This window comes from Amblyomma americanum, chromosome 4, assembly GCF_052857255.1.
Source record: "Amblyomma americanum isolate KBUSLIRL-KWMA chromosome 4, ASM5285725v1, whole genome shotgun sequence".
NCBI lineage: Eukaryota > Metazoa > Arthropoda > Arachnida > Ixodida > Ixodidae > Amblyomma > Amblyomma americanum.
In genome coordinates this window covers 135,781,369-135,796,387 of record NC_135500.1, presented here as the reverse complement: position 1 = coordinate 135,796,387, position 15,019 = coordinate 135,781,369, and the positions used below count along the sequence as shown (strand labels likewise).

Here is a 15,019-nt window from a genome sequence, read left to right as displayed (position 1 = left end):
TGTTGCTGTGTGTCTGGGCACACAGCAACACTACAATGCTGCATGGAGTGGCATACATTGAAATGGGTTGTTAAATAAATTTTGCTTCGCAACTCACTTCAGTTATTCAACTGCAACTTCATGCAATTTAAAAACCAGTGGCAGCATCTGTGGAGATGTGCATGCACTTGCAGCATACCAAAGTCCGCGTCCCTCAGTTAGCAGCTGCTTAACTGTCTGCACTGAAGTGGTGAGAGAGCTACAACTTTTCGGTGTATATGACTACATCTTTGCTCTATTCATGCCATAAATATCTGCCCAGTCAACTGGCACGTGGGTTTGATGTTCTCAGCCCTTTGTTCCTTTAGTTTCTTTTTAAACAGTAAAGAAACAGTGCTTGCTCAGAAATATGGGAAGCTTCTCAAACATTAGGTATTTTAAAACTTCACAAGCAAATGCTTCGTGTTCCTTGTGCACTCTGTCCAGCAGGCATGCTTCCAAGATACCACTTGTGGCATTCAACGTAATCAGGCAAGCCTATAGACTGAGACTATTAGTCACTTTCATGCAGTGCTATCTACATTTAATTTTACTTGCGAGCTCTTGAGACTGTTGTTATTGTCATATCACTTAGATTATGAACCATGTTATCGCAGTACGCCCTGTGTATGTGCACGAAAGAGTGCTGCTGGCCACCTCCTTGGCATGTTTAAAAGCAGGCTACTCTCAGAGGACCTTGTACTTCATTTTTTTGTGAAACAAGAGCCTCAATTCATGACAGTGATTAGGTGAGCTCCTGCTGTGCCTGTATATACTCCCATCTCTCCTTTATACACATCATCACTCATCACCCATCATAACCTTCTTTTTTCTTCTCCCCATCCCCTGTGCGGAGTAGTGGCCCAACTAATGGCCCCCCAGGCTTGACCTCTCCACTGTTCTCTTTAAATATACCTCTCTCTCTCTCTCTCTTACACGATGGAAAATGTCCAAAGAATTTTTTTAAGGTGCATGAGTGAAGACAGTGACTCACCTGAGGTCTTCCATATCATGCATGTGTGCTCCTGGCAGGAACAATCTGCAAAGTGAAGACCACCAACCATTTAACCACTTCGTATTTATTGGCTAAGCACACACAATGCAAAACACTGTGATAAAAACTACCAACAGCTAATTTTCTCGCTCACCATCAAAAATCATTACTGACAGCAGTCGTAGCCTTTTCAATGACTGTAACCAAGAAATACTTCTCTTTGTTTTTTGTGTGAAGAATTCATTTCAAATTGCTGCACACATAAATGATAGCAGTGAAAACAGGAGCAGTTGGCATCGCCGTACATGCCATAATTACTGAATGCTGAGTACATGTATATACAATAAGTGCTCATTGACTTGAGCAAGGCGGAAATTTGGGCGAGTTGGTAAGTGTTCATTTTCGCTCTCAGCGCAACACGAACGGGACACCTTCGTCCTTGTGCCTTCGTCTTGTGTCCCGTTTGTGTTGCGCTGAGAGCGAAAATGAACTCATTGACTTGAACTTGGTTATCTTAAAACGTTGAAAAAGTACACCAAAGGCATATATTGTACCTGTTTCAAGCATATTGTGCCAAGATAACCATTTCTTCGAGATTCTGACATATCCACATGAAATTTCTAAAAGTAATCAAAAGGCAACTTTAAATTTCAGTTGGTAGTGTAATGAGGATGGCCGAGATATACCTCAGACATATGAAGTACATTCTCTTTAATCGTACAGCATCCAGACCTAAGTTGGACACACTGAGGATATCAGTAAGTGGTTGGCAGTCAGGTTGCACTCATGATCACATGCAGCTTTGTACATTTCAATTAAGATTTCAAAGCAGGCGATCCAGTCTTGGACACCACTTCATTTTTGCATGTATTCAGTCTGCAGAAAAACAAATTTTCTGTGAAGAACAGGAATTGCACCTTTTGTAAAGTGGCGTCATAGGGCCTTGTTGAGAAGGCAAGCTTAGGATGCCGGGTAGTGCATTTAATAACTGCTGCTCGCTGTCAGTGGGGTTCCCCGGCAGAAGCTGCAAGCCAAGGCCTCCGCTGCTTGGGTCCCTGGGCTGGAAGCCCCCAGTGGCCTGCTGGCAGAGGCAGAGATCCAGAGGAAAGCAAGGCAAAAGGAAAGAATTCACATAAGTGTGCCTGCTTCTCACACTGCAAGTTTGTGACAGGCTAGATAAAATATTGCCTCTGATGTTTCCGCATGAATTCCAACATTTGTAGTAAGGCACAACATACAAAACAGCCGAATCACTTCACAACATGAACATAAGAGATGAGTGAAGCAGTACTGAAACAACTTGAAACTATACAAAAATCAAAGCACCAATGGCACAGTAGCCAAAGACTGCAAGAGGTATCTACAACCTTGAGGCATTTGTAATATTGCAACACTATGGAAATGAGCAGTTATGGGCAGCACTCATCCATACTAAAGGCAATGCATGGCTTGGCCACGTTTTTTACAGACAGTTCTTAGAGCTGAAAAACTTGAAAAAAAAAATGAAGGAAGGGGAGGGGGAACAGCTCTTAGGTTGCTATACATTCTGTCCATTCTCATGCACTGTCTCAACACAGTTAACTTGTACCCCAGCACTACTCGATAGTCCACCTATCAGCAATTTCGATCAGACTCGTAAAGTGCATGCAGCAGCAGATTTCCCTTTCCAATCATCTCGACAAATAAAATAGGAGATTTCTAAAAATGTTTATTGTTGTGGCACACAGTTAAATTTGTACAAAACATAACTGCGCCTTGTTTATATCATCTCACAGTGGAGATAATTGGTCTGGACTCCATCTCGCAACCACCTTATCCTCGCTTTTCTATTTATGCTCATCATCCAACCACTGGTGAAATCTAGATGAATATTATGCTGTGCTGTCAGTATGCACAAGTACTGCAGTACTGCAGGAAAGTTCAAACAGCAAGCGAGGCACACAGGGGAGAGGAGGGGGGGTACCGTAGCATGGTGTGGCGGCTGGTGCTGAGGGACTGCAGTAGCAGCTGAGGCCAGATGGTAGGCACCATGTAGCGAAGAATGATGAGAGGCTGCCTGCCTCTGGCTGGGTGATGACTGCATTGCGTGGTTACCACCTGTCACCTTCGACCCGTCCGCTGCTGGAAACAACCATTTCAAGACAAACGAGTTGCAACGATTAGGAATGGCAGTAATTGTTTGCATGTGGCATCAGACACTTGTGATTGGGTGTCAGCAAGGAAAGCTTCTGAAAACTAGCAAATATATTTTTACTTCGAGATGCCTTCAATACTGCAACTGATGCTAGCCAAATCTGCCATTCCTAACCTCAATCTTAGTTCCCCCCACCCCAAAAGCAGGCAGGAGCATCTGAAGCATGAGTTCAGGATTTGCAGCATGTCATCCCTGCAGCAGCTATAGAGGTCACCAATCATTCCACAATGCACATGATACTACAGGGTTACTTAGTGAAAGGGAAAGCTTTCACTACAAAGGCCACATCCAACCACCTACCTCTTTTAGCTGCAGCTGCATTCCTGAAGTTATGCAATGCAAGAAAACACTGCCTTGCTATTGCAGTATGTCATGTTGACTGCCAAACAAAGAAAGTGAGATGAGCTCTCACGTAGCCTTCTGGCAAAGAGTCTTTCAAGGTGTTTCAACTTTACCTTGTGCTGCTGTGGTACCAATAATGAATGCGTGCTCAAAAATATGCACCCATACCTGAGTGCAAGCTCTAAGGTCAAGTAAAACTGGAAATCTTTTTAGGGAAGTGTGGTTCCGATTCTCACGATGAACACAGCTGTAAGCAGTATTACTGACTATTTTCACACTAGTAAATGTAATCATAAATACCTGCATTATTGCCATTGATTTATTGATGATTTTAGACTGAAGTGACCAGGTAAATAGTGACAGATACATAAGATTTCATTTGTACAGTGAGTGTGCTCTAGAGGAGTATGTATGAGGTGTAGTAAGAAACTCATGCACTGGCATAAAATGGCCATCTTACCATTTTTGCTCCCCTTTAGTGCAAAAAGTTGAGTTGCATTCTCACATGCTGTCTACCAAGCCCAATCTAATGTTTTGCTTTTTGTGCTTGCACTGCTATATATGACTACATGTTTTCATACACACATTTTGTAGAGTAAATTTTAGGCTATAACTGCATGGTACGCACTGTCAAACTTTGTAGGGTACAACAAATCTATTACCTATGTTTATTCAAAAACTTTTCAACTATGAAAATACATTATCCTTTTAATGCTTCATTTCAAAATTTTCCATTATATGCAATGGCCAAACATCTTAACAGGTATAATGTCAGGCAGTACATAAATAAATTGATCTAGACAAATATTCCTTTCACATTCTGCACTTTCAATGAAAATACTGGTTTTACTTTACGGCGCTATTCTTGAAACAATCATTCTGCTGGATATGCTGTACAGAGGTCAAGCAGCAGAAATTGCATCTTTCACTATGCTGTTGACAACTTATGTTGCTAGCCTCTCCATAACATCGAACTGCTGAGTGGTGTATGAAGAACAATGCATGTTTAAATGATGCCCTTGTATGCTTGAACAACAAACAACGAAACAGCTGTATGTCCCAAGAAACATCTGCTCTTGCAGTCGAATCGAAGCTCATAAATAGTAAATTCCACTAAACACCCGTGGCTCTAAGACACGGACATTTGTGGAGTGAGTTGGCCACCACCAGCTTATTATGTTTGGTCCGGGTGAGCAAAATACATTGCACACTCAAAAACAAGAAAGTTGGACACAGCAACATAACACCTAGTGAGCAGTCGCTGATATGAATGCACATGGCGTTTCTTTTTCTTGTGTTTTCCAAAAAAGAAATGAAATGAAGAGATGTCCACACTTACCATCTCCGGGTGGAGAAAAAGGCGGCTCAGAACCACTGTCTGGTGGACTTTCAGGAAGCTGGTGTTGCTGGCTTCCGTTCCTGGTAGCGGGACCGAATGGACATGTGAGTAAAACAGATCAACTGTTGAGGCCAAACTCCGGATGGAAATACACATCTGTAACAAAATGCCTGCAGTTTCAAAAGAAACTAGAAACAACTCAATCCAATTTTTGGTGGTTGTTAATAAAATTCATTTATTTAAAATTTACTGAGTAAAAAGTGGGACACAAATTGTAACTCGTACAGTGACATGGTCATTGTAGCTGTTGCATAGTAGGAGCAAGCAATCAGTAAAAATATTTCACAGCATATATTGGTCACTGAATTCTGCGAAGAATTCCCTCGAGATTAGCAACGTCGTGAGACTCACACCACAAGGCTTCCCAGCCAACCAGGGCCGCCCTGGGCAACCATATGTAACGCAACTGCTTCCGCTCGCCTTCCTGTTATGGCGTTGTCGCCAGCAGTTCTCGCAGAAGCACTATCCGGAGTCGTCGTAAAGAGAACAATGTTTATACCATGCGTTCTCCATGAACAATAAAATGAATGCTTTAAAGTAAACTGGTTTGTTGTGTGTCGTGTTCGGTGTTTAACAAGTGCGTTTTAGGACTGCAACGACTGCCCTTTACAGATAGCACAGAAACGCTATAACAATATTATTTCCTTGTTGTCATCAAATGTTTGGACAATGTTCTGAATGTCATTTTTTCTCTAACATCTCTAACGTTAATATAACTGTTATATAAAGTATTACTAACATCACTAAACTTTTATATAAAAATTAAACAACATTAAAATAATGCCGAAGTAACATTTTCGAAAGACCAGACTCAGCAGTCGTGAGATTATGCGCACGAGCGCCAGCAGGTAGCTTCAATAAACTTTGCGCGAATAATGCTGTTACAAGATAAACAGTGATTTGCGTTGTTACCTTGGGCTCATGCTTTTATACTACCTATGAACAGTTCCCCCAGAAATGTTAATGACGAAATGTTAATAAGTAAAGGATGTATATGATCTATGGCGGGCACGAGCACAAAGATTTAGTCGCAAAGTTTTGTTAGAAAGTGACATCGACAGCTGCACCGGTCGACCCGTTCCCTCCCACCTGAAATATTCTTATTGGTGAGGAGGCGAACCCGGGATTTCTCAGTTACGACATACTACGACTGAGGTTGCCGTTTCTATATTGACGAAGTATCTTACAGATCCGTCGTGAAAATGCCCGACATGAGCGCGGCGTTCAAAACCGCAAGCTAGCTTTGCCGCAATACTACATTAACTGTGGCGAAGCCTACCTTCAAAGCGAGGAAGCGCCTGTGTTCTCGGCGTGCTACTCTAGTAGAGATTGCAACATCTGGCGGTTTTAGAATTATTATGAGAAAGCTTCAGATGAAGGGACAATTTACAGACTCGCTCAGTTTCATATCACGATCTCTCATTAGCGTTCCTTCCACGATAGCCCACGCTACGCAAGCCAATAATTTAGTAAAATGCACATTTTGAGGGTTAGACAACCAGCCATTAGAGGTAGCGCTTGCCTAGAGTAACCAGGAGGAATTATTTTTTAATTATCTCTAACTGATTAAATAGCTGAGATTAATTTAACAACTTTTCAACAGCTGAAGGTCTAATATCGAAGGTGATCGTTGTTGCATATGCCGGAACCAACTCCGAAAGTCACAATTTTGGTAACGGTATTGCGAAAATTTTAGTACGTGGAAAAACGCGCGCGAAATCCGGTTTCTGCCGTGGTGACGGCGATGTACCCAACTACTCGTAGTTGAAACACAGCCCACCAGCAAGCTGCACGCAACTAACCGTGCCTGCGCGAGGTTGATGGGGCAGACACATCGTTGGGCGCTGCAACTGCTGCAGCCGGCTATTCACCGTGGTTAGGAAATGCGAAGCCTTTACAGAACGGCAACACCACACACGAAAATGAAAGTGATTACGTTTTTTTAAAGGAAGCAGGATGACCAGCCTGAACGTGAGGGCTATTTTTATTGCTACTGTTCGTAATACTTCTTCCATGGCTGGTTACTATAATCAGCACTTTCACCACATGTGCGACTTCTCTTATGATTTGATTTTAATTTTTAAAAAGTATGAATGAGAGAACAGTCGGGAGCTACTGCTTGACTTTGACTGTCTACTCAATGAACCCGTCCTTTTCAGGGTGGCATTAAAAAGTTTTCGCGACTTTTCCCGCCCACCAAAATACAACGCAGTTTGTTCGCTAGGGTGCGCAAGTACGCGCAGTGCAGCGCTTGTAGCTGCCCGCTACAAACGGGTCAGCATCATCATCATCGTCGTCGTCGGTCGTGAACGGAGAAAACAAGAACGAACATGCTGTTATAAAGGAGGTCAAACTGGGCCCATCACATGACCACTTCACCTGAGAGCGCTTCAGGCAAAGCCGACCAAGAACTGGGCGTGCACTAATCTCATTCGCAGCGATCACGGGAGAAAAACTGGCAGCGGCTTAACTTGGCTAACCCTGGAATTTAGCGAAAAGCAAGCACGCTTGCTAAGCGTCTGAGGCTTGTTCATGGCAGCTTCGCTACACGCTCGCAACAACTGGTCTATATATACGCACGACCACGTGGATATGACGTGGTACCACATGGTCTTACGACACCCCCATCGTATGTTACGTGGCTTCACATCATCCCATTGGATGTTCTTAAGGTCAAAGCTGAACCGAAAGGTCACCCAATGTCAAATGTTAAAGGTCATGGGTCAAGGCCAGGGGTCAAGGGTTCGACACCGTAACTGTACCACATATGACCATACACGGATATAACGTGGTTGGGCTGAAGGTCGTTCAAGGTCATTCTCTGGGCAATGCGCCGACTGCTTTACCATAGCGTAGTGAAGCTCTTCGCTTCAAAGCTATGAGTGCCCTAGACGTGGTCAGTGTCCAGGGAAAGAGTCCACAGCGCAGGAAAATTTCACGACGAACTGACAACAGGACGACGAGGCGCGCTGCAGTTGACAGCCCCGGACTAACTTCGACCAACTGGGATTTTTTGCTGCGCACCGAAAACGTCATTTGATGAACGTCATTTGCATTTCACCTATACGGAAATGCGGCTGCCGCGGCCGGAGTCAAACCCAAGACATCGCGCTCGCTGTCGCAGGAGGGCACAGCCGCTGGGCCACCGTTATGGATAAAGGAGAGGAAATGAACAATTTGTAATTTTTTCCTGCTAATGCCTCTCGTTTACAGACATAATTCTTGAATTCATTTTTGAAAACGAAAAGATGGAGGCGCCCCTCGCAACTGCGGAAACTCCGGACAATCACCAGCTGCCTTGCCACAATCTTCTAAGGCTGCGGCATTTGTCTCTAGCTCATCTTCAGCAACACGGTAACAGCAGTTCACAATTGGTAGCGAGGTGCTGGAACTTGTAAACGAATATGTATACTTAGGACAGGTAGTGATTGCTGATCCGGATTATGAGAGGGAATTAACCAGAAGTATAAGAATGGGGTGGAGAGTATACGGCAGGTTCTCTCAGATCATAAATGGCAGTTTACCAGTATCCCTCAAGAGAAAAGTATGCAACAGCTGTATCTTACGGGTACTCACCTACGGGGCAGAAACGTGGAGGCTAACGAAAAGGGTTCAGCTCAAGCTAAGGATAACGCAGCGAGCTTTGAAAAGAAAAATGATAGGTGTAACGTTAAAAGACCGGAAGCGGGCAGAGTGGGTGAGAGAACAAACGCTGGTTAATGACGTCCTAGTCGAAATCAAGAGGAAGAAATAGGCTTGGGCAGGGCATGTAATGCGAAGACAAGGTAACCGACGGTCCTTAAGGGTAACGGAGTGGATTCCAAGAGAAGGCAAGCGTAGCAGGGGGCGGCAGAAGGTTAGGTGGGCGGATGAGATTAAGAAGTTTGCGGGCATACGGTGGGGGCAGATGGCAAAGGACAGGGTTAATTGGAGAGACATGGGAGAGTTCTTTGCCATGCAGTGGGCGTAGTCAGGCTGATGAAGAATTAAATTAGGGGCTAATTTTGCCACACGAGCTTGAAATAACTTGTAGGGAGTGTAGACCATCGCCTCGCTCCTCGCGCTCTCCATTTACTGTGGGCGGCAAACTTATTTTTTGTTTGGTTTCTTGGTTTCCGTGTCACTTTCAGATCAAGAAATTGTTCTTTTTTTTACGGATCGTTACCCACATTTCAATCCCTGCTTATGTTACCTTGCGAGTGCATCTTATCCTTTCACCCTCTTTTTTACTGTATTTGCGCATTCCTGTGTGGTTTACTAGTGGCGTTATCCGAAATGTAAACTTATTTGGTAGGTAGCGCCAGTCGTGTCTCTGTTCGCCCTCGTGTCTTCGCGCCATTTCGCATTTGAGCGACTGGTTACAACCAACTAGCTCAAACTAAAGTATTTCCAGAACCGGAATACGTCTCCACTAGTACGTCTGCTGCAGGCTAAATCTCTAGTGGCTGGCAACCGTGGTTAGCGATGAGGGGAGACGGTATGCGCTATGCTAAAGCTTTCCCAAGTAACAGAGTTGTAAGCGGACAGGAAACACTCTCTCAGAGCGTTTTAGTTTAGCGAAGACGTACTAACGCGAGCGTAGGACCCGACCACACGGTTTACCACTGCGCATGCGCACCTGCCACCGGGCAGGAGCAGGTGCGCGCCCCCACCAAGCCACTGCGTGTCAGCAGCAGGCAGCCGGCTAACCCGCCGTGCACTAAACACTAGTCCATACCTCCACTAAACAGACTCCCTGACGAAGTACAGCGTACTCGCTTACCCGTGCGCTGCGCTGGAGTTTGCCGTTGGCTGCGGAGCACTGGCGGCTGCTGTCGACTCCGCCTGGGAAAGCGCGCTCTGCAGCAGTGCGGCCACCGAAGGCAGCACGTCGCGCGGTCCCAGCGAGCCGAGGCCGGAGCCAGCCGAAGGTGGCGGCGGCGGTAGTGTGGGCAGGCAGGGCCTCTTTCCCGACGTCGGTGGCTCTCCGCCGCTCACCAGCTCTTCCTGGAAGTAGCTGCAGGAGCATAGGGAAAAAAGGGGTCACCCCCCCTACTACTCCCTTCCCAATTTTGCCTCGGTGGTTTCCTGTCACTGCAGCCGTGCGTCGACGAGTGCGATCATTGCGTCTGCAGCGGTGCGTAAATTAAGCGATCGCGTCCCCTTTCCCAACGCTACGGGAGCGCCTGGACCTGCCAGCGTCACAAAATAGAGCAGGTGCAGTTAACTGAAACGGAGGCGACTGAATTAAGTGCAAAATAGGAGGACGGGAACAGAGAGGTCGACTCACACAAATAAGGCCAGCGCTGTTTCTCAAGTGAGGGTGTGATAGCCCGAAACATCAATTATACACGCACACAAAGGAACATGCGATGAGTGCAACAAAACACAAAAAATGACAAACTTGACAAACGGTTACGGCAGTCGGTAATGCGAAATTTGAGCGCATCTCTTCCCACGCCGTCTGCCATCTCTAAAACAAAAAGTGACAATATAAACAAAACACGAAGGAAGGTTGCGAGTTTATAACGCGAATTTTTGAGCGTCAGCTCTATAGTGTGACGGCAAACAAACTTTACAAGAACACACCACGCTGCAACTGGCCCCGCAGCTTCTTGGCGCGCTGCCAATTTCGCCATGCGAATTGTCACAGCCTGTGCTCTCAGAAAGACATGAACACGTCGCGCCCCTACAGGCGCGGTAGCGTCTGGCACGCTGCCAAGGTCGCCCGTTGTAGCAGACGAATATCTTGTTTCCTCCTGCCTTTGAATGAATAATGGATTGTTGATGCAGGCGGTGTTGTTTCTTTTTTATTATATGAAATGCTTCAATAACTTATCACCTGGCTGCGACACCGTGACAGAGCGGTCTTTTTTTTTTTTTTCAAACTGCGGCGAACACTTTCAACATCTCTTACAATGTACCGATAGATGTAAGCAAAACTGGATACAGTATTTTCGTGTTCTTAAGATGGGAGGTAATGAAGCAATGAAGCACCCCGTCTGCCCTGTGTAAATTTTTCACATGCCAATGGAAGCTGGTAAACAACAGCGGTCTAAAACGGGATGAAACGCGTCACATGTCCAATCCCATAATCATTAGTGGCATTCCACACACATTTCGAATATTCTATGTTGTTAGCATGCTGCAGACCGTTTCGCGAGGGGTAGGAACGGCAGCGAACAAGACTCGTAGGTCGCCGCGATAACTCACAGAGGACGATTTTTGAAACACCCTGCTACTCCATTCTATCACGCACGATGCACGCAAAAGAGGGCTGGCCGCGAGCGCTGCAGTCCTCGCTCGGCGTCTAGTTTGCACGACAGAGCGATGCATTTCGTCAGTCCCAAAAAGAATAGCGCTCAAAAGTGGGCGCCAGACTTGCAGACTGCATTCCGCGTAACCTCGCGAATTTCGTAAGGCGCCGCTGCAGCACACTCACTACATTGTTACTTTTATCTGATGTGAGTTCTCTGACGCCTTCTGGCGGTCATCGTGCCGCCGGAGTCAAACCCTTTCGGCCTGCCTTTCACTTTCTCGTAACACGTCCCGACGATCACGATGAAGACGACGGACAGTCCGGAAAAGCGCCATAAAAGCTCATAGAAACGCGTCAAATCAACAGAAAATACAGCATGGCGGCTGCCACATCGCGGGAACAGCTCTGGGAACACGCTGTTTATTAGAAACCCGAACTTTCGGACTACGCTTGTTTCTAAAAATAGATCATAAGCATTAATGCGACAGAAAAGCTGGCTGCTCGTCATAAAAATACGAATGTCTAAATTTTCGAAGCCTGAAAAATTAGCCGGCAGCTGTAGTCTCTGCGGCGACTGTCGCTTCGGCCAGATGACAAGCACGTGCTATAGCGATTGCGATTCGGCTACATATCATGCACCGAGTCTTTTCGCGGAAAGTTATTCCGCACAAAGTCGGGGACACTTCTCGAGAGAAATAAGATCGCGTTCGTACAATCGGGAGGTTCGGCCAAAATTCGGGAGTCTCTCGAACGGTTCGGGAAAGCTGGGTAACTTCAGAAAAAAAAAGGGATACGCAGTACCTCCGTATCACCCCCCCCCCCCCCCCCCACCCAACTGGTACCCCCGAATCTAAAAGGGGTTCCAGTATACCCACATCATTCGGATATTTGGTGCTGCGTCCCCCCCCCCCTTTTTTTTGTACTTGATGCATTTTCTGTTTGTTCACCAACATCTTTACAAAACAGATCTTAACAGATGCTGTTCTATGAGTCGCTTAAGCATCCTTAATCTAACTTGCCAACGCGTAACAACAGCGATACGGTTGTGCTATAGCTACACCAGCCACTAGGAGCTGGGGACCTTGCCTAGCCTGAAAAACTAGACACCATTTCGCATTCAACTCCCAATGACGGGGACGCAGCTCCTGTGTGTGTGCTCTTAAGCTATACTGCCAGGGACAGAAAGGATGAACCAGCGCTCACATGTTGTCGTTGTTGAGGTAGTCTTCGAGCTGACTGAAGTCGAGGGCCTCGTTGTCAATGCCGCCGAGGTCAGTCCGGCCTGCAAGGGGAGAAAAAAAAAAGGAACGATGTTCATGTTAACATGAAATCTAAGGTCTGACGAAATCTCGTCTGGTCGGGTAGTAAGTAATTCATTTCAACAGAAAAAAGAAGACGCCGACGAAAGGTTTGTGTCAAAACAAGACGTTTCGGCTTCCATGTGGAAGCCTTGTTAACCGAAATTTGCTCTAGAAGAGCAACGCTTAAATGCGCTTTAATAATCGTCCCAGGCATCTTGCATAGGTTGGCGGGAAACTGGCGGTGTTACCATTACCGGTGTTACGAGATTGTCGGTATTACAGTGTCATGATATTTGCCGGGAAGGGGCTTCTATTATCGCCAAAGAAAAGAACTGGCTTTCATGCCAGCATCTCGAGTCCTTGGTGATTCAGACTACTCAAAAAAGGTTTAGTCGTAACACCGGCAATCTCCCGCCAGCCTACGCAATATGCCTGGGACGATTATCGAAGCGTGTTTAAGCGTCGCTCTTCTAGAATAAATTTCAGTGAACAAGGCTTCCGTATGGAAGCCGAAACGTCTTGTTTTGACACAAACCTTTGGTCGGCATCTTTTTTTTCTGTTGAAATGAATTACTCATGTTACCATATTACAAAAGGCAGAATTAAGCAAGCAACTGCGGTCTTAAGGGAGAAGTCAATAAGGCGAAAATGAACTAGAATGACAAGAACGTCGACGTCCGTCATTGCGCATGCAAGCTTCTTTGCATCGCATTCGAGCACTGCGGCAAAGACAGCTTAAAAAATGACTGCGCTGATAACATTAAGCAAAATACCTTACGCAACATTCTGCAAGCAGGCTTGTCCTCCTCAATTTTCTATCGCTGCGCCTGTTCACGTGTCCGGCACATTGGGGGCAGTTACGGTAATAGTAGTGGCTAGAGGAAAATTGAAGGAATCGAGCACGAGTCGGTTGCGCGACTGGCATTAACGTGGACACCATCATTGTTACCACGTGAACGTACGATATGGAAAGGAGGACCGGGAGGGTAGAAAGATAAAAAGAAGGAGGAGAAGGAGGCAATAAACGCTAGGCCGTCTCTTACGGTGCGAGCAGTGGATATTTCATCACCCCATTATACATCCAAATGAACAACACGTGAGCCCACGAAGCTCCTGCATTCTACTCGCCTGGATCACGTTTAGTTAACAACGTAGCATAAGCGCCGTCATTTTACTAGTGGCGCAGCGACCATGTTTATCTAAGCTGTGGCGTCACAAAGATGCATCATTTTCCTGCAATACCCAGGTGCAGCCTTTGTCAGAAGTTTAGAGCCCACGGGGTTTGGTTCTCAGTCACACCGTGTGGTTAGTAATGCACCCCCAGCGTCCCACACCTCCTGAAGCTAAGAAGATTTCTAGCCCTGCCCATTACGATGGGTAGATGCTCTCTGAATGTTATACAGGAGCTCATTACATGGCCTAGACGCAAAACCCCTGGGCTCTAAACTTTTGACAAAGGCTGTATCTGTTTAGATTATACGCTGGTAGTACTGGAGACTCCGCGGCAAGCGAGAGCGTAAAATATCCGGGTTGCCAAGTTAATAATAGTAGTAAAAATAATAATAATAATAATAATAATAATTGGTTTTTGGGGAAAGGAAATGGCGCAGTATCTGTCTCGTATATCGTTGGACACCTGAACCGCGCCGTAAGGGAAGGGATAAAGGAGGGAGTGAAAGAAGAAAGAAAGAAAGAAAGAGGTGCCGTAGTGGAGGGCTCCGGAATAATTTCGACCAACTGGGGATCTTTAACGTGCACTGACATCGCACAGCACACGGGCGCCTTAGCGTTTTATGGAGGAAAAAACGCAGCCGCCGCGATCGGGTTGCCGCTGCATTGTCCTATCGGCGGTGCGTCCCGTGGAAATTCATGCAGTATATGAACTATGTCGGCCTTATCTTGACCACATAGCTTACGCTGGGGCGAGAATACTCCCGGATACCTAATGAAGTTTTCATAAGGGTTATGGAAAGTGTTTGTCTGGAGTTGTCTCCAGGCCACCTGCTGAGGTTTGGTCAAAGACTTATCGGGGGGTGGGTATTTAAGTCTATCATTACGATAGTGCATAGTTACGTCGCGATACGTGATCCTGCGCTCCCTGGCCGACCTCAGGTTTGGGCAGGCCACAGCCCGGTTGACGAATCTTTGGACAAAATCGTGGGCTGCTTCGTTCCCCGGGTGGGACGAGTGCGCAGGCACCCAGATAATTTGAATCTGGCGGCTAGGTGCTGGATTGGACTGCCTCTCAAAAATAGACATGGTGGTAGCGTTGACTCTGCCTTTCGCAAAAGTTCGCACGGCTGTCTTGGAATCGCTGAGAATATATTCAGCTTCCGATGAGGCGATGGCCAGGGCGACAGCCGCCTCCTCGGCCTCCTCCACGTGCTTGACCTAAACAGTGGCCGCTGCAAGGGGGTTTCCCGAATTGATGACTATCCCTATCGCGAAAGCTGCTTCCTGGTCAGAATACTCCGCGACATCGACGTAGACTGTCTCCTGGAGCTGAGAAGAGTTCTTGTGTAGTGCTTTTTCC

General features: G+C 46.2%; 1 protein-coding gene across 8 annotated transcripts in view; it reads right to left on the bottom strand.

Annotated features, from left to right (window-relative positions):
• Positions 1-15,019, bottom strand: part of LOC144128387 (uncharacterized) — a 119,542-nt gene that overhangs the window by 25,410 nt on the left and 79,113 nt on the right. For 4 of the 8 annotated variants that reach the window (XM_077661751.1, XM_077661758.1, XM_077661756.1 and 1 more), the window contains exons 2-7: positions 12,389-12,467; positions 9,710-9,943; positions 4,888-4,967; positions 2,976-3,133; positions 1,930-2,093; positions 1,013-1,057 (exon numbers count right to left, since the gene is read on the bottom strand). In XM_077661751.1, coding sequence (XP_077517877.1) covers positions 1,013-1,057; positions 1,930-2,093; positions 2,976-3,133; positions 4,888-4,967; positions 9,710-9,943; positions 12,389-12,467 — 760 coding nt within the window. The remainder of the gene's footprint in view (positions 1-1,012; positions 1,058-1,929; positions 2,094-2,975; positions 3,134-4,887; positions 4,968-9,709; positions 9,944-12,388; positions 12,468-15,019) is intronic. The other 4 variants (XM_077661752.1, XM_077661755.1, XM_077661759.1 and 1 more) reach the window with 2 other exon arrangements.